Consider the following 19,321-nt stretch of genomic DNA (forward strand, 5'->3'; position numbering starts at 1 on the left):
ACAGGAAATAAAGCGAACTCACCGATCACGTGCCCCCTACCCCATCTTAATTTGAAAACTGTCGGGTTAAAAGGCAGCTTACACTTTTCAAGGAAATCATTATTAAGGGGTGGCGTAAAACAAGACCGAATAACAGATTTTATGTGGTTTTTATTACACCCCCTAATAAGGTTTTAAAGTAATCCTAGGTATTGATAGGCTTAATTTCTCCCGTAATAAAAGAATAGCGGAAAGTTATTTAGTAACTTACTGAATGGAAGTTGTTTTGGCGAAACATTGACACAAAATCAATTCCCTAAACACAATTCTCTTTCTTTAAAAGAGTTCTTCCCGGAACCAATAGTATTCAATGATTGCTTCCCTTTGCATAGTGCTTTTTATACCAAAACACTTCACATATAGAAGGCAAATTACTTCATTAGCCACCCTGGCAAAGCGCAAGACCCATTCAGAGCCAGCAGCTAGGCTGTAACATACCCATCGGCTGAATACGTGGAATTATTACTGATTTACTTGAGGGCTCCTCCTACACCACAGAGCCACCAGTCACCATACTGGGAGATTAGTTTGGAATTCAATTCCTGAGGGATCTGTTAGTTCCTTGACACAATTTAAAACAGCAGAACAGTTTTCCTGGGAAGTCTCCCATTCCAGTACCATTCCGGCCCTGCTTAGCTTCCAAAATCCAGCAAGCTCAGGACAAGCTCATCGCAACTCCCAGCACTAAAACTGTTGAAAATGAACAGATTTTGTCAAACCTTTTGTACAGTTCATTTTTTTTTAGATCTGTGGGTGATCTTTAAAACCCACAAGGATTTTTAAGGATTTTTGTTTCAAACTGAAATTGAAATGAAGCCAATGTCAAGTCCAAGCACAAGTTCTGCTTCACGGAGAACACTGTAGACATTCAAGTCTCATGATGCACTGTAAAAATGACATCACCGATTTAAGAGTTCAAAGAAGAGCAATGTTGGACAATATAGGAAGATTGGACACAGATTAAGGAACTGAATCTCTTCTGACATGGCCAGAGGAGATTATGAGGGCACACGATAATATTAATTAATTCCTTACACTGATATAGCACTTTTCTAGACACCACTCAAAGCACTTTACAGACTCCCCTCCACCACCAGTTTGCAGCCCCACCTGGATGATGCTACAACAGCAGCCATAATGCACACAGAACACTCACCACATACCAGCTATCGGTGGGGAGGAGAACAGAGTGAGGAATCCAATTTATAGAGGGGGATTATTAGGAGGCCACGATTGGTAAAGGCCAATGGGAAATTTGGCCAGGACGGCGGGGTTACACCCCTACTCTTTTCAAGAAACACCCTGGGATTTTTAATGACCACTGGGAGCCAGGATCTCATTTTTTACATCTCATCCGATAGACGGTGCTTTTTGACAGTATAGTGTCCCCGTCACTATACTAGGGCATTAGGCCCCACACAGACTGCAGGGTGAGCGCCCCCTACTGGCCCTACTAACACCACTTCCAAACCTTAGCTTTCCCAGGAGGTCTCCCATCCAGGTACTGACCAGGCTCACACCTGCTGAGCTTCAGTGAGTCTCCAGCTGTGAGCTGCAGGATGATATGACTTCTGGTGTTAACAATGCACTTAGAGTCCTAAAAGCTCCTGGCAGAGTCAATCAATACCCCTGGGTTTGTGAGGGAGAGAGAATAGGAGGTGATGTGTTTTCTGGAATAGGTAACCCAGCAGTGTTTTTGCAGTAGATTCCCTGGGCTCCTTTAAGGCACAGCTGGAAGTAGATAGTCAGGTCAGTGAGGTACCAACAGCCAAAACAAATACGATGGGTCTCCGTTGTTACTCACCTTCTGTTCTGACAATTTATTTCATCCTTCTTTAATCTTCTTTTTTCTTTCCTCCCTCTCTCATTCTCCGCCTCCAATATTTCAAAGAGAAGTGATCAGAGCCCGCGAAACTCAGCAGAACAAAACACGTTTGTTTCATAAAATAGTTTTATTTGGAAATAAATATACAGAAAGGCACAATGCATTGCACAGCTTGGTTGCTTTTTTTTGCATAGGGTACCTGTCAATATTACCAGTTAAGACAATGTTTTTGTTTTAATAAAGTCTAAAAAAACCAGCCAAAGATAAAAAATAAATAATATTAAAACATAGTATATTTCAAATGTTCAACAAAAGCACTGCTTTCTGACAGACAATGTCCTCTTAAGAACTCTTAATGTTGCTGTTGCTGTAGTGGCTTTGTTCATAAGTCATATTCCTCTATAGTTCCAGTTATCACATGAAAAAGGGATAAACAGTCTTAAATCACATAATGAAAAAGAGGCAGTACCTTTCTGCTTCTGCTCTCTTACTGGGCTCCTGTCTCAATCTGGTTTGGCTCTTTAGTCTCCTTTGTAAATTGGCAGGTGAGACTACTGTATGTGCCCATAGGATTGCCTGTGGACTATCTGTGCAGTATATGCAGATAATCCCTTACATAGTAACCATCTTCCCAACTTGTACCAGCATAAGCATAAAGCAGACAAAACAACTTTATCAGACGAAGGTCAATCTCTGTTTGTCGTCTGTGAAATATTATTTCCGCCTGCTTTGCAGGTTTCGACCTAAGTTAACAGCTAAATTCCTATAATTTAACTCTAATAACAATGGTTTGATCTACCTGTATCTTTACATTGCTGATTAACATTTCAATTTACTCCCAAACATAATACTGAATTTGGGAAAAACAAAGCACAAGCTGAAGCTCTGAAAGGAGAATTAGGGTGAACCCGGACTTAAAGAGAAAAGCTCCGATCAAAATTGAAAGCATGTCTCCCTCTGATGGACAGAAGTAGTAACTGCAAGCACGCCTGAGAAAAGTATATTAGACGCGGGCCGCCGCTGACAGATGCCGCTGACCATGTGTTGGAAAGATGGCGCATAGAAACCAAAGTCATGCAAAACCAAACGAGAAATGGAGAGTAAATCACATTCATTTCCTGTTCAGTATCAAAGTGAGTGTCATTTTCCCTCATTGAGTGTTATTTCACATAAATCCATCCATTTTCTAAGCACTTCATCCAATTCAGGGTCGCATGGGAGATGGAGCCTATCCCAGCAAGCACTGGGCGCAAGGCAGGGTCCAGAAACATACACATTCTCACACCACGACTAATTTTCCCAGAGGGTAACTCATCTACCAGCATTTCTCCTGTATGCGGCGAGGAGGACATTGTGACCCATCTCCTGTGGTCCTGCCATGTCGCTTAGGCTTTCTGGGTCCAGTTTGTGGACTGGTTAACAGGCCCTTTCCCCTCACTTTTCCCTGCCCGCTGCCGTCATTATATACAGCATCTCTCCCGTCAAACCACCGCATTACGTGCTTGACAGGGTTTAGGCCGTAGTGAACAGTGGAAAGGACGCCCTGTGGAGGGTGAGGAACATGGGGGTGTTCAAAGGGATCGAGGTCCCAGTCAAGGCACCAGGTAGCCTGGCCCTGTCCATTATTAGAGATAATACATAGATACCCCACAGACCTGTGGAGAGTAGGGAAGGAGGAAGCAGAAAATCTGTGGAAAATAGAGGGCATAGGACTGAATCTCAAAAACCTATGATACTGATTATCATGTTGTCACGATCGCTAACCCCTCCTCTTAAGGGCGCTCCAGCCCTTCCTTGTTTGCCTCATTCCCTGCACCTGTTCCCTGTTCCAGCCTTTTCAGTTCCCCCTTAAAAGCCAGACTCTGTCGCTAATCCCGGATGTGCATTGGTTCCCGCATCACGCAAGCCCGGGACCTGGATGCGCCTGGTTCCGTTAGGGTTTTAGGTTCTGTTTCTTTTTCCCGTTCCTGTTCCCCCTGCCGGTCCCGACCCGGTTCTGGATTTTAATCGTCTGTCTCGGATGGATCGCCTGGCCTTGGACTTTTGCCCTGTTTTTCGGATTTCCCGTTTGTCTCATCCCTGGATCGTTTGCCTCGGCCACACCTCCCCCGACCACCAGCACTCCATGGACACGCCCCCCTGTTTTCATCCCTGTATCCTGCCTGACTTTTTTCCTCGTGTTTCCTCACTCAACCCTGGATTGTGTCGTCTGCATAGGGTCCGGAAAAAAACGCTTCCTGAAACATGTAAATGGCATTTGTCCTTTTTCTGGAAGTCACTGAAAATGACATGAACTAATGCAGCTGAACAAAGGTAATTATTGTTATTTAACTGTTGCCTTTTTTTAACCGTAACGAGATGAGTTCATACAGTATATACAGTGCTGTTTTAGGTGTGTATATATATACACACATGTAAAGTTTTCTATTTTCTGATCTCTGCATTTATTTGTGAAAAGAAAATAAAGTTCTTACTAAAACAACTACCAGTATGTCTTTGCACTGTGGGAAGAAACCCACATGAACACGGGGACAACATACAAACACCACACAAACAGTGCCCCAGGCATGGAGTTGAACCCAGGGCTCCAGTGCTGTGAGGCACTGCTAACCACTGTGTCACCCTAACTCTACACTTCACTCCCCTGTTAATTTATATTTACAGGGCTGTTCTCACAAGCACAACATAAACTCTATACTAAGGAGATGGCTTATCAAAGAGCATGACTCAGCACAGTTACAGTACAGATGTAAAGACTGATTCCAGACTCCCAGTGATTCCAGAACTCATGTTTTTCCTACGATTTAATTCCCTGAAAGTTATAAATGTGTGTAGCAGAAACTCTGTGCCGGATGCTCTCCGGCCTCAGGCAGGCTATACTGTCAGACCATCGCCTCGAAGACGCAGTCAGGCCTAGCGTCTTTAGATCCTATCTATCAGAATAGGCGATCATTATAAACACTGAGCACTGGCTTTCAGCCATTTAAAAGCAATGATGCTGTTCACCTGGACACTGTGTCTGTCCTCTCAGCTTTTTCAAGTACCTCAAAGACTAAACTTGTAGCCCTTTCAACATGAAATCACAAATATTCTTAAATCCTTATATTGTCAAACTTACATGACCAATGTGACACTGCTACTTGGAATTCACATTGCAGACGTCCGGTCAAGAATAATGTTACGCATACGGCCAACATTACAGGTTGTGCGAGCCGGCTTACCAGCGCAGTGACGTCACCGCCCTTCCCTGTGAATAGCAGGGACCTTAGCCGCCAGGCTGACAGGAGATTTCCCTTAAGCTCGACTGGCTGGGTCCCTGTTGAGTGACGCCGGAGGCCCGGGTTCAAGTCCCCAGCGGTGGGGGGGTCGACCTGAGTCGACAGTGGCAAGGGCGCATACCCACGTGAACCCGAGAACGCGACAATAAGATGCTATTCAAGTCTCCAGTGCAGTCTCCTCTTACAGTACAATAGTGAATGCAGCACGCAGGAGAGAGAGGGGACATGAGGAATTACACCCCCCCCCCCCCCCACAACCCTGCTAATTCCAGCACTTTGAGTTAGGGCTGCTTCCATTTTTCACAGAAAAGTCTCCAAGTAGCTCTACTGCATGTGGGCACTTGCGGAGCTGTGACAAAATACAAAAAACACACATATACAATTCAAGGTAAAAAAACAAAACGTAGATTTCATAGCGCTGCACCCCTCCCTTGAAGAATGTCGACAGCATTCCCATTTTTCTCCCGCTAATCCTTAAAGGGGAACTGCAGTCCCAATTTCTCAGACCGGTTCTTAAATCTCGGTAACCAAATAAATTCATTGACGGTATAGAAAAACGTTACCACTTTCGAATTAAGCCACAAAATCGGGAAGTTGGTGAAAAGTACCATAAGTCACCACGTTGTCACCAACCCCTGGTCTCGCCATGGGAGAGAGCGAGAGTTCCCGAAAACCGTGACGTGAAGTGGCCCTTCCTGCTCACTAGTCACTACATGTTTACTAATGTACTGTGATGCACGAGCGAAGAAGTGCAAGTTGTGCAGCAGACATTTCACAGCAGAAATGTTCCAGCGTGATCTGCGTGCAGAGTTAACAAGTAGCATTTGTCGGCAAAACTATCTCAAAATTGACAGCAATATTTCTATTGGATTAAAAGAGATGTATTCACAAGCCTGCTTGTTTACAATGTAAGAAGTCTGTGTCAAATTACTGCATTTTTTGTTGCCTCGTTCTCTAAGAACAAGGCGCTGCACACACCTGGAAATTTCGTCTATTTTGTGATGTCAATTGGAGGTTTAACACGTTACTGTGTACATTTTACTTTTAGTGTTTCTGGAAATGCACTCATCATCGCAGATTCTCTCTAACCTGGAAATATGAAAAATAGCTTTGCAGTTCCCCTGTGAAGATCAGACACAGCCACTTGCGCCTTCCCGTTGAACACAGATCAGAAATGTTTTTTGGAAACCACTCGAGAAGGTGGCGGGTGTGACTCAGTGAGACACAGTGTGACCCTGCAGCCCCTTACGGTGAACGAGAAACAGCCCTTTCTTGACTGTCGGCTGACTGACACTCAGCTGTGGACACCAGTGTAACCTGGCCTCCTGTGGGCAGCCATCTTCACTCTTAGCCACACTGGTCTCACTGTGGGAGGGCTGGAGCACAGCTGGCAGTCTTTGTTCTTCTCAGCTTTTGTGGATGGTTTCATCCTGGAACCTAGAAGACAGACACAGACATATCAGCACTGGAGTGAAGAATGGTAGCATGCAGGAAAAGAGAAGCCACGTCTTTACACAAAGGGTGCTGGGGGTGTGGAACAAGCAGCCCAGCCATATTGTTGAAGCTGATACCCTGACGTTCCTCAAGAAATGGCCAGACAAAATAATGGGATCAATTAACTACTAATGACCAAACAGGCTAGATGGACTGAAAGGTGTCCTCCAGTTTGTAACATGTTTTACGTCCTTAAATGCATCCCCCCCCCATCTCAGCTGGCACTGGAAAATGTTTTAGTAGCATTCCTTATCCAGGTGTTCTGGGGTTTTCAAAATGGGGTTCAAAGGCTCCCAAGGTATCTTCAATTCATGGGAAAAGTCCAAAGTTTTATAACCCATAATAAGCTGAGGCCCAGAGAACTACTCTCATGCTGTTTAGTGGTTATATTGTCATTAACTGCTCTACTTCAAGGCAGCTCAGAGTGGTTCTGTTTCACTATGTGTCACTGTAACATAAGACATTGTAAATTGCTGAAGACATTGACATCGCTGTAGGAAGCAAACTCAGTCTCAAATCCTTCTAAAACAGACTGGTGGATGAGACCGATCACAACTGCTCTGTGAGGTTACCTGACTTTCGGTCCCTGTCCGGCAGGTTTCAGCATTGAGATTTTGAGACACTGTTTAGGTCCCTCTGCAGAATCGACAGCTTTAGGCAATTGAGGTTTGTTTGTATTCTGCAGCTCCTGGACGAACAAAAAAAAAGATGAGTGAAAAATAAGGACTCTTTAAGCTGAAAAAACAGCGAGCAAGGTCATTATTTCAGAAATCCAATAAAATCCCACCATAACACCAGCCAGTTTATTAGAAGGCTATAATGCCCTAGCAAGGCCATGTTTAGAACAGTGTTTAGTTTTTGTAACCACAGTTTTTATGACAGAAAAAGATGTTGCTGCTCTGGAATCTGAAACTACAGGAAAACAACCAGAGCAAACTATTCCAGGGTTTGAAAGAATGCCCTGAATTGACAGGATGGAGGAACTGAGCCTCTTCAGTCTTGAGTAGAGCAAACTGAGAGTGTGTGACACAAGTATTAAAAATACTCACACACTGAACCCAGTGGGGCATCTTTAGAATGAAAACTATGGCACAAATGAGAGGATACTAATGCAAGCTATGTGGAAGTGCAGGCAAAAGTGAAAACGAGAGGCATGTCTTTACGCAAAGGGTGGTGGGAGTAGGGAACAAGAAGCCCAGCCATATGGTCAAACCCAGTATCCTGGCTTCTTTCAAAAACAGCTGGATTAGATCCTCGGATCAAATGGTAACTACCAAAGGAACTTAATGGGCTGATGGCCTTCCCTAGTTTGTAATCATTCTTTTGCCTCATCCTACCTGTTCCTAATTTACCACAGCATAGTTTGTCAGGACTTAGTTGTTTGTAAGCGACTTATTCTATTTTCCTATTTCTTTGACTTCCATCTGCTTTTTTTAATTCTCCAGGATTTTTTTTTCAGATTCTATCCAGTTGACAAATTATTTTCTTCCTGAGTACCCTTGTACCCACTACTTTGCACAAACAGTGGTGGGAGTGTGTAACAAGCCCCTCTCAGGCGCGGGCGGCTCGTACCTGGCCAAGCCGGGGCACAGGGCAGGGGGGCGGGGGGCGGCTGGGTGGGGGCCCATGTCTGGGGGGTGTCCTGGAGATGGCTGGGGGCACAGTGCTCGGGGGCGCCGGCAAGGAGACTCCTGGCTGCTGGGGGGTATGCTGTCCCACGGAGGAGGGTACAGGCGGGGGCTTCACGGAGGGCTTCGTGATCGCTGACCTCTGTTTCAGGCTGGCCGGGCTACTGGTGGGGGTGACGCCCTCCACAGGATAAGAACACAATCACAGTGTCAGTCCACAGCACACCAAAGCTTTCTGCTGGGTTTATTCAATGCACAGATGAATATAGGCACAGATTTCCAGCAGTGCTGCTATGCACTGTTCCACACTCATCAATTTCCCTACGGGATTAATAAAGTATTATCTATCTATTGCCATGTAATAATACAGTATATCTATGAGTAATTACTCTCTTAGCCACATGACTGAGAGCCTACTGCTCTAATAATGAGCACACAGGAGAAGGACAGGGGAAAGCTCAGCCCTGGTCCAGCTCTCAGGCTGAATGCTGTGGGGCGCAGGGGCTGTGGGTCCTGGATTACAGCCTTTTCACACGCTGCCTCAGAGATGGAAGGGCTATGTGTTAAATAGCCCCCCCTGTGAAAGCAGAAAGGATTTTCCCACTGTACACAACTAGAAGGCCCTCTAGCTGTTATCTCTCTCTTTCGCTCTCTCTAACCAGTTTCGCGTGAGAATGCATATCAGTACCCCCTGGGTCAACACTAGAAACCCTATATAACATTCTCATGCGATCTCCCTGTGTTCGCATCAGCTGCAAGACAGGGGACGTCCGGCTCGTATTTCTGAAACTGTTTTCTATCCTCGCGTAGAGTCTCCCAAACGCGTCAATCTGTGCAGGCTGAGAGCACGCCTCTCTGTGACTACACGCCGGCTCTCTACCTCTCTACCAGAGCTATCGGCCCTCCGCCGGAGAAAAAGGCAGCCCACTCTGTTACACCCCGCAGACAAGAACTGACCCCCCTTACCAAGTGCCCGGGGTCTTGGGGCTTCAGCTGGAACGTGGGGTTGGCGTGGCCGTTGGCAGCAGCCTTCCCATTGGAGGAAGCGGCACAGCTGCAAGGACAGAGAAATACCAGCACCTTCAGAGCCATTCCGGGCCTACATGGGCCTACATGGGCCTACATGGGCTCCATGGCTGTATCAGCATCAAAGAAAGGGCAACTGCAACACTGTTTTTATATAAAATGGACACAGCAACTTGTAATTTATATTATAGTATAGATCAAATTTCCAGGCATGCACAGTGCCATACACTATACTGTAAATATCCTTCAGATGAGACGTAAAACCGAGGTCCTGACTCTCTGTGGTCATTAAAAATCCCAGGGCGTTTCTCGAAAAGAGTAGGGGTGTAACCCTGGCGTCCTGGCCAAATTTCCCATTGGCCCTTATCAATCATAGCTTCCCAATAATCCCCCTCTATGAATTGGCTTCATTACTCTGCTCTCCTCCCCACTGATAGCTGATGTGTGGTGAGCGTTCTGGCGCACTATGGCTGCCGTCGCATCATCCAGGTGGGGCTGCACATTGGTGGTGGTGGAGGGGAGTCCCCATTACCTGTAAAGCGCTTTGAGTGGAGTGTCCAGAAAAGCTCTATATAAGTGTAAGCAATTATTATTATTATTATTATTATTAAACAAGCAGGCTTGTGAATTCTTCTCTTTTAATCCAACAGAAATATTGCTCTCGACTCAAAGACGGTTTTGCCAGTAAATGGAACTTAGCTTTTAACTCTGCACGCAGAGTCACATTGGAACATTTCTGTGGTGAAACGTCCGCTGCACAACCTGTACTTATTCGCTCGTACATCGTATTACACCAGTGATTAAGGTGACTAGTGAGCAGGAAAGGTTGAATAACGTCACAATTCGTTTGAAGTCTCGACCTCGCCAGTGGTGAGACCAGGTGTTTGGGACAACGTGGCGACTTACAGAACTTTCAAAGTTCCTGCTTTTGTGCTTAATTTGGAATTTGTAAAATCAAATCAATCAATTAATTTATTTTTTACACTGAGATTTAATAACCAGTCTGAGAAGTTAGGACTGCTGTTCCCCTTTAACCATAAAACAAAATGGCATTTGCCATGGAATTGTGATTCTGAATTAAGGAAAAACACTGAATGAAAAGAGCTGAATCATGACTTTTACTTAGAACGGTACGAATTGGCCATACATAACAGTAGACTTCAGTGTCTGATTTAAAGGATCATCTCTACAAAGATGCCCCTCCTGCTGGTCAGTCTGTGTTTGCTACAGGTCTTTCTCAATGCATGATGAAGGATGATGATGTCACCTGGTTTGCGGCGCTTCCAGCGGGGGGGCGGGGCTCTTCTTCAGGGGGTGGAGCCTGTGTTTGTAGCAGCACCACAGCCCGACAGCAGCCAATCCTGCGGCCAGGAGCAGGGGGAGGAGCAACAGCACAGGAAGCAGGCTGCCTACAGACACACACAGCATACAGATGTCAGCTCTCACTTGGCTTGACCTATTTCTCCGCAGAATATTTGGAATATTCAGAATATGTGAATTTCCACATAATCCTATTGTCTCCAATTATTAATTCCAAGAAAGCCAATTCTGATGAGAAAGCTGTACTGGCAAATTCTATCAGCACTTCCCAGATTGCACAGAAAAATGAAATGACTAAAACACCAGATCATGTATCACTACTAAGCTAATTTCTGCAGCTGAAAAATATCAATTAAATCAAATCGGTAACAGTTGGCTTGATTGTATTCTGCAGCAAAATGCAAATGATAAAAAAACCTACATCTCTCAGATACTGTACATGTACAAGCACCTTCAATTATTGGTCACTGTTCAACTGACTGTTAAACATCATTTGATCCCTGACTGCTGACACCGAACAAGTCTTCCTTACTGTGCGTGGTGATGGATCCACTGTCCAGGCTGCCTCCGGTGCCCTTCTGGTCACAGAACGGGGGCGCCCAGCCTGCGTCGCAGTGGCAGTTGTGATTGTTGTTACACAACTGAGCAGGAAGACACGAGAAGAGGTCAGCAGGACCCCAGCACCAACTCCTTTTGTGAACCACTATTTGAAGCCATCTGACGTTTTCCCAGAACTAAGCTGTCACCCGGCTTGGGCCCAAGGTCTCGGCTTTACTCCAGGAACCCTGATCCCACAGGCGGACCCTGCTGATCAGCCTGCTACCACCCGCTGTGGAAGAAGATCTGTCCCACCTGCGCACATTCAGCTCGGGGCTGAGAGCCACCCGTGCACCGATCAGACGCTCGGGCATAGTTCCGAGTTTGAGCTAATCTCACCTCTGTGCTTCAACTGTGTTTGCTTGACCTGCAATTCCGGGATTTCCCTGCTCTGCTTCTTGTGCTTCCCTGGGCTTGGACTTACATGCACATTCCGATTTTTGCCTACAATTCTCCCTGCGGTGCTTTTGCCTGTGTCCTCCAGTTTCGACCTGTCACCCGCCTCCGGATTTCAACTCTGGGCTGTGTTTTGCTTTCGCCTTTTTCTCATTGCATTACTTTTCCCTCACCTGCTGCTGTGTGCTTCTTGCCTGGCCGACAACATTCCCTTGCCTGTATCTGGATCTGGCTTTAATCTCTATTTCTTATTGGAAATACTTATTTACATAAGCAATAAAAAACAATTGTCTTTTTTGTGTGATCCCAACACAGATGCGCTCTTCCTCCTAAAAGGCCTGTCAATATTAAGGTCTTTTTATTTTGTGTATTTATTGTCGTACAGTACAGCTGTGGAGCACCTGTTGTGATTCTCTTCTGTCTACACGATCTGCAGGCTATGACTGTATGCAGTCCCACTGGAGTGGTACAGCGGGCAGTATGCTTACCCCGTGCCCATTGCACTTGGTCCTGCAGTCGTCTGCCTGCAGGAAGGAGGAATTCTGGCACTGCCCCTCAAAGCAGATCTGTTGCAGAAAACAGGAAAACACAGCTTCACCTGCTGTTTGACTGAAATGAGTCCCAGAAGCCCCTGCTTCTCCTTCAGCTCCTTTCTATGTGTAAGATCAGCTCTGTCAGCCACACTGTCTGAACCCTTGTAAAAACCTTCTGGACTGATTTTCAAACTTATATTAAAAAAGAGGCTAATATTGATATAATTTTGTAAAGAAACAGATTTAAACTTCAATCCCACTGGAAATAATCCGAAAAAAATGTTTGTAATTGACTTAATTATTATACTGACACGTTATTATATACATAAAGTGAAATGGTCTGGGAAAACATTTTAAAATAGATGTAACAGAGTATTTGCATAAAAACACGACAGCTGCGTGCACCTTATTTTTACTCTGTTTAAACTTTTTTCATAATGTGTATTTGTATTGTAATATGTACCCCTGACTATGTTATTGATGTGTTTTATGTACTCTTGTCTGTATTGTATTTAGTTTTCTTGTTCAAATAAAAAGTAAAAAAAAAACACTGTAACCCAATACAGGACACTGGCCGAACTAAGCTACTGGAGCTCCCTCTACTGGCCAGTGGTGTCCAATATTCTAACTTTGCTTGTAAAACTGGTTGTTCACACTTCAAGAGGCAATGTAACAAATGCGAGGCTGCAGGCACATAGCCACAGTGATGCCAGGGTTGACAACAGCACTAAATTCAAAGCTCCTGCTTTTTCAAATTAAAAAAAAAAAACCCAGTTAGGCTGCAATGAATCCCACACATCCTCTCGTCCATTTCAAAGGTCGGGAATTTGCCTGTCCTCTCTCCACAGGAAGCACTGCCAACTTCGCTGAGAAACTGTTCACAGATAAACACAAACACAAACAAATTCCCTGTCGGTCCTCACCTCCCGCTCTCCACACTTGGTCCCCGTCATCACCAGCCCTGGGTCCAGTGTGTCCCCCACACTTTCGTCCCCCTGACCCATTGGGTACACGTGTGTCCCCCGACACTTGAACTGCCGCCCATTTAAGGTGATGGTGGTGTCTATTGAAACAGCGTTGGTCTCCAGAGGCTTCGCGGCTGAACTCTGGCACTGGATTTTCCCACACTTGGCATGCCTTGCAAAGACAACCCCAATAAGTCATTCTGGCCGGTTGTGCGGTCGACAGCTTGGGCCAGGGAACACCAGAGGAGTTCGTACAGAGTCAAGGTTAAGTTTTCACAACACCATACTGCAGCAACGTCTCGCTTAAATCTGCTTCTAGGAACGCTCTTTATCCTGGATATTGTTTTAATTATTCCAAACCTGCCTGTGTCAAAGCAGGATGCCAGTTTCTCTGGTTGTGATCCGCATACAGGCCAGATGAAAGCACCTGGAGCTCACGGTGGTGGGCGTCCTGCTGGTTTTTTTCTGGTGCGAGAGGCAAAATGCAAGCAGAGACAACGTGCACGCTATCAGCCAATCAGAGCGCGGCATGACAGTTGTGAACGGCACGGCCGGCTCCATTCATAATCGCTCATCAGAAAGAAGGCACTACCCCCCCTCCCCTCCCTCCTCGGTGTCCCAGCACTGCCAGACTGGAGGAGAGAGGCCAGGCTGCGGTTCGTCCGGCTCCTGCTGCAGCCATGGGTGTGGAGCCAAGGTCCAGAAAGTTCTCCTGTAACTGTGACTTCAAAATGAACACCTCTCTGTGTGAAATTGATTTTTAATCATATTCTGAGGTGTGAACAAAGGTCACACCATTGATCCCCCATCATGCTTGAACAGCCTGATGATGATGATGATCACTCTTTGGAATGCATCCTCAGTGCTAAGTGAGACGTTGCTGTATAACAATTTATCTATCAGGTTTATGGAGGAAAATGAGTCTTATGAGTCTGGGGTTACGGTAAGTTCGCACCCTGATCATTAGAAGGGACTGGGTAACCTGAAAGTAGTGACTAAAGGCTTGGTAATAGCTACAGACAAGACCAGTGAAGTCAATTCAGCTTACGAAGAGCTCATGGGGAATGGAACCTAGAGGGTGCCTGTGGTCCTCCATACCTAACTGCGAGGCAGAGGGCTCAGGCCCTGTGGGAAAGGATACCCGGCCTGACCGTAGCGGAGCTGATCTCTGGGCCTCACCTGCTCTCACACCTCCTGTACTTCCCCATCAGGTCCTTCCCACAGTTCCCATACTGGTCTCCCGCTACGTTCACCTTCTCGAAGCAGGGATCTGGGGCGGGCCGGGCACCTGAGGGCAGACGGCACTCTTCACCGCGCGGTCGAAAAGAAGGCAAGCCCGCTGCGCCTGGCTGTATCTAGAAGGCAGACAACTATCCACGTCCAGAGCTAGGGTTCGAGCAGAGGGCCAACCCTGAAATTTCTGCCCGGCACCCGCAAAAACGTGCTAAAATGCTGAAAATCATGACAATCCATCCAGCTTGATCAACCGTTTTGACGCTACCAAACCCCTGGCATTAAGCCTGGACAGTGGGCGAGCAGCGTGTTTCAGCTGCTGCGTGTTTGTTGTCGCCTGCTTGAGAAGGACACAGCGCCTGCACGACAGCAGGCGGGAGAAAGACAGGTAGACTGGAATGGGTTCCCCGAAGTCAGGAAGTGATGCAGCAAATGGTCACATGACCACTCCCAGGAGGCTGGTGACAACCGTTTTTTTTTTGTTGTTGTTGTTGTTGATTTGTGTGTGACAATTCAAAAGAGATGCACATGACACTCACCCGGCCCCCAGAGTAACAGGCACTGCTGCTCCAGGGTCAGGCACATGCCAGTGTAGCAGTAGGCCCGGCCCCCCTCACAGGACGTCCCGTCCATCAGGTAGAAGTTGGCGGGACAGAATTCCGATGTCCCGTCACAGTACTCTGGGAGATCACACTGACCAGAGGGCTCCCGACACAGGACCCCTGGACTCTTCAGCTGGAGACACAAGAAGGAAGGGAACATGGTGGGGGGTGGAAAGAGGAGAAAAAGAGAGATTTTTTATGTTTGTCATGAACCCACCATCCTGTATTAGCACCACACTCTTCCTCAGTACAACAAACCGCACCTCAACACAACGCTCGCGCCCCACAGTGGAACAAGAGCTAGAGACAAACCTACACAGAGACACAGCCCCAGCGCATGGCACTCACAGCACAGGACACTCAGCACGGGACACTTCAGAGTTAGAGGAAGAACAGCACCTTGCAGTTGTGACAGCAGACCCCATGGGCACACTCTGCCCCCGCCCGCAGGGTGCAGTTATTGGCGTTACAACAGGGGCTGGAGCACTCCTGCACGCCAGGACAGAGGGGGGGAGAGAGAGAGACGGGCAGCAGGTTAGAATGGGGTTTCACAATTTTCTTCTCCGAGCCACTGACGAAGCTCTGAAGTCCTGAGCTCACTCCATTGGATCAGAACACTGGGAGGATTTCCTAGCAGCTCAACCAGAAAAGACACCCACTGGGAGTTGGGCTCTATGATCACAAGTCAGATGATCAAGGTTCAGATCTTGGTGATATGACTGAGTGTGACTGCGATTCCCCAAGCCCTTGGGACAGAACTGGCTCAGCACTGCTGGCGGAGGGCTGAGATTGCTCAGCCACGGTCCTCCCAGCGCTCTGGGCCCTTCCCAGGATCCTGCAGGCCTGCAGTCACGTCATTGTCAGATGTGATCCTCCAGCAGGGCGCTGTGAACTTTGCACGGTACCGAACGGTTCAGCATAACTAGTGGCTGTGCAAGGTGAGCACGTCAGATGAGCAAGACTGTTCATCTCCTTCATCCTCAGGATTGCTGGCCGGAGGAACAGAGCCCAAAACCAATTCCAGATTGGAAGGTTATACAAGAAAAAAATCCAATATTAAAAACATTGCACATTTTAAAAATGGATGTCATTTCTCCCGATCTTTAAACATGACGAGCCATTAATTAATTGATTGGGTACTGATTGATCACCTGACTAATTGATCAATCGATTGATTGATTGGTTTGGTTGATTGATTGGTGGTTGGTTGATCAATCAGGTTATTGATTGGTTGGTTGATTAACAGGTGGATCTATTGGTTGATTGATTGGTTAGTTGATTGATCGGTCAGTTGATTGATTGGTTCGTTGATTGATGGACTGGTGGATCTATTGACTGACTGATTCATCGATTGACTGGTTGAGTGACAGATATAACTGGGTGGCTCCTCTATAATCTTTCTCACTTCCCTACATTCCAAACGGGTGGCTGCTCTTACCTCCTCCTCCCCACAGTCGCACTCCTCCCCCTCCTCCAGGTACCCGTTTCCACAGCGACGGCCTCCATACATGGCATCAGTGTTGGGGGGGTTGAAGAGGCACTTCCCGCCGCCCGAGCCCAGGTACCTCTCCAGCTCCCTCTCGTTGCACCGGTTAAAGACTCGTGGGAAAGGGTGACTGCGCAGGAGAACACCTGTGAGTCCCAGTCGCCGGCCCTCGCGCAGCGTGCTCCTGTCTTTACAGCTGCATGACAGCTGCTTTTCAAAGTGACTCTTGGAGAACGAGTTCACAAGCGTCAGCGCTTGACATTTTCACTGGGCGCCAAATGCCAAAGTAGAACGCTAGCCTTTTGAACGGTGAAAGGGTTGAGCTCGTTTCCAAACACGCGAGCACCGAGCAATGTGAAATGCCCTCGTCATGGTTTCAAACTAAGCCGCACAGCCTGGATGCATAAGCACTACTTATTTTTCAGAAGGCGAGCCAGTTTGAGATGCGTCTCCCGCCGTGACCTAATTAAGTGATTCAAGGCAGCTTTAATGTTACAGACAATCCACGCGCACAAGAGACAGACAGCCATCTCTGGAAATGGAGAAAACCCCGTACTTAAGCCAGGAAAGTCATTAGCTGGTATGAACGCCAACATAAAACAAGAAACTTTAAAAGGAGAGCGTTCTGTCATGGCGTTTGCGGTCAGCGAAAAAGCCTACGTCTAAATGACACACAGCAATCTGTAAAGGAAGAAAACAAGGGACAATATGGGTGACAGAGAGGCAGACAAGCAAAACAGGTGTCGCTGGCACCCACCCTGTCGCCGAGGCCATGATGCAGCCTCCATCTTCCGGCCGGGCCATGCAGCACCCCGAGATGTCGTGGCTCATCCCGAAATTGTGTCCCATCTCGTGGGCCATGGTGGCAGCCACTCCGATGGCAACGTGGGAGTGATCCTGCACCGGGAGGGAAATATCCGTCAGTCCGACACAGAAGAGCGTCGTTCGATGCTGCAGAACACCAAACGAATGGCATCTGGCTTCAGGCCACCCATCCATCCATTTTCTAACTGTTTCTTCCAATTCGGGGTCACGGGGGAGCAGGAGCCTATCCCAGCAAGCACTGGAGCCAAGTTAGGGTACAAACTGGACGGGATTCCGGTCCATCGCTGGGCAGACAGACAAAAACACTCTCTCGCACCAGGGCCAGTTGCCCACAAGCCAATTCACCTGCCGGCACGCTTTTGGACTGTGGGAGGAAACGGAAGCACCTGAGGGAAACCCATGCGAACATGGTGGGAACATGCAAACTCCACACAGATAGCACCCCAGGTCCAAAGCTGAACCCAGAGCCCTAGCGCTGTGAAGCAGCCACCGTGCCAGCCCGGGGGACTCGTTGTCTTATGATTGACCAGGACAGAGACCCCCGGGTGACCGGGATGCAGGGAAACACAGAACAGCTGGAGTGCTGAGCGTTCTTTCGTTCTGACCACGAGGGAAAGAGACACGGGACAGTCAGAAGCAGCTCCTCGCCTCTGCCTGCTGCTGGGCGGCCAAACAGCACGGGCACAGCTCTTACCGAGTTCACACCCCCCGACTGGTACTCGGAGCACATGGCCTTGAGAGGCGCCAGGCCGATGGTGGACCCCTGGAAAGGGACTCCCCTGGAAACAGAGCAACAAACACAAGGCATCATGAAGGGCAAGGAGTGTGCACAGGAAAACATCCAGCGCCCCTCTCCTCGTCCAGTGCCCGAACTTAAACCTCATCACCCAGGGTACCTCATTTTTTGGGTTGTCTTTTTATTTCTTATTACACCCATATCTCATTTTATGAATGTTCTTTTTATGAAAATCTGATGCTACGAAGCATGTGAACTGTTACGCCCATTAAGGAAAAAAAACGAAAGCCAACTTCAAAATGACGAAGAAGTGATACGAAGAAAAATATCGAAACCTCTCTCACATGTGAAGAGGAAGTCATCCTAAGACACGCTTCATATTGAGTGTTCACAGCCATTCCACTCATTAGTATGTATGAGAGCCTACGGAGTGGCATGAGAAATGTGCGATACAGTTCACCATGTCTTGCTTCGTGCGACATTCGCGATTGTGGGTGTTCTTACTTTTCTTAAGAATATTTATAGTTTAGACTTTATCATGGACCCTCAAGCTATTAAGGAAATGAACACTGTGAGTGTGTGAAATTACACAAATTTGTGAAATTAGCAAATTAAGTGGTTATAATACTGCACTTACGTATGATGAATGAGGTCTAACTAGGTATGCTGTGTGTTGTTATTACTAAAAACACGATCCACAGTATGAATGTTAGTTATTATTGTTTCTTTGGTCATTTTTTGGTGAAAACATTCAAGTAGGGATGACGTTTTGGGGACTGGAACAGACTGTAATTTTTCCCCATAAGAAATAAAGGAAATAAGCTTTTCTTTTTACACATTTTCGCTATACGAAAGGGTTTCTGGGAACGAATTACCACAAACACACTGAGGGAGCATCTTACTAACTAGGGCTCCCCTAACCATTACCACATATCATTAGAACTGAATACAGAGAGGGCTTCTGTAAGTCCAGTTAAGCAATTAAGCAAGCTTGTGTTTCAATCCAGTCCCAAGTCTGCAACAGACGAGAATCAAACGGCCGTGAAAGAGTTAGTGGACGCACAGTGCTGATATTCCTCCTCACACCAGGGTGGCTGTCCTGGATACACAGACACTCCTGGGAAAAACTAAGGTTGCTGCTGGAAGAGGTGTTAGTGGGGCCAGCAGGGGGCGCTCACCCTGCGGCTCATGTGGGTCCTAATGCCCCAGTGTAGTGACGGGGACACTATACTGTAAACAGGCGCCGTCCTTCGGATGAGACGTAAAACCGAGGTCCTGACTCTCTGTGCTCATTAAAAATCCCAGGGTTTCTCGAAAAGAGTAGGGGTGTACCCCGGC

General features: G+C 47.0%; 1 protein-coding gene across 2 annotated transcripts in view; it reads right to left on the reverse strand.

Moving 5' to 3' along the window:
- Window positions 1-1,972: 1,972 nt before the first annotated feature.
- The window catches only part of adam19b (ADAM metallopeptidase domain 19b), a 37,465-nt gene continuing 20,116 nt past the window's right edge, over window positions 1,973-19,321 (reverse strand). For both annotated transcript variants that reach the window (XM_088604112.1, XM_088604113.1), the window contains 14 exons: window positions 17,942-18,026; window positions 17,180-17,319; window positions 16,375-16,552; window positions 15,336-15,425; window positions 14,874-15,069; window positions 14,281-14,389; window positions 13,060-13,273; window positions 12,092-12,169; window positions 11,143-11,251; window positions 10,558-10,699; window positions 9,231-9,318; window positions 8,209-8,445; window positions 7,209-7,324; window positions 1,973-6,579 (listed from right to left, as the gene is read on the reverse strand). In XM_088604112.1, the coding sequence (XP_088460238.1) occupies window positions 6,549-6,579; window positions 7,209-7,324; window positions 8,209-8,445; window positions 9,231-9,318; window positions 10,558-10,699; window positions 11,143-11,251; window positions 12,092-12,169; window positions 13,060-13,273; window positions 14,281-14,389; window positions 14,874-15,069; window positions 15,336-15,425; window positions 16,375-16,552; window positions 17,180-17,319; window positions 17,942-18,026 (1,813 nt within the window). In that variant the 3' untranslated portion in view covers window positions 1,973-6,548. The remainder of the gene's footprint in view (window positions 6,580-7,208; window positions 7,325-8,208; window positions 8,446-9,230; window positions 9,319-10,557; window positions 10,700-11,142; window positions 11,252-12,091; window positions 12,170-13,059; window positions 13,274-14,280; window positions 14,390-14,873; window positions 15,070-15,335; window positions 15,426-16,374; window positions 16,553-17,179; window positions 17,320-17,941; window positions 18,027-19,321) is intronic.

This window comes from Lepisosteus platostomus, chromosome 13 (assembly GCF_059453375.1).
Source record: "Lepisosteus platostomus isolate fLepPlt1 chromosome 13, fLepPlt1.hap1, whole genome shotgun sequence".
Classification (NCBI taxonomy): Eukaryota; Metazoa; Chordata; class Actinopteri; order Semionotiformes; family Lepisosteidae; genus Lepisosteus; species Lepisosteus platostomus.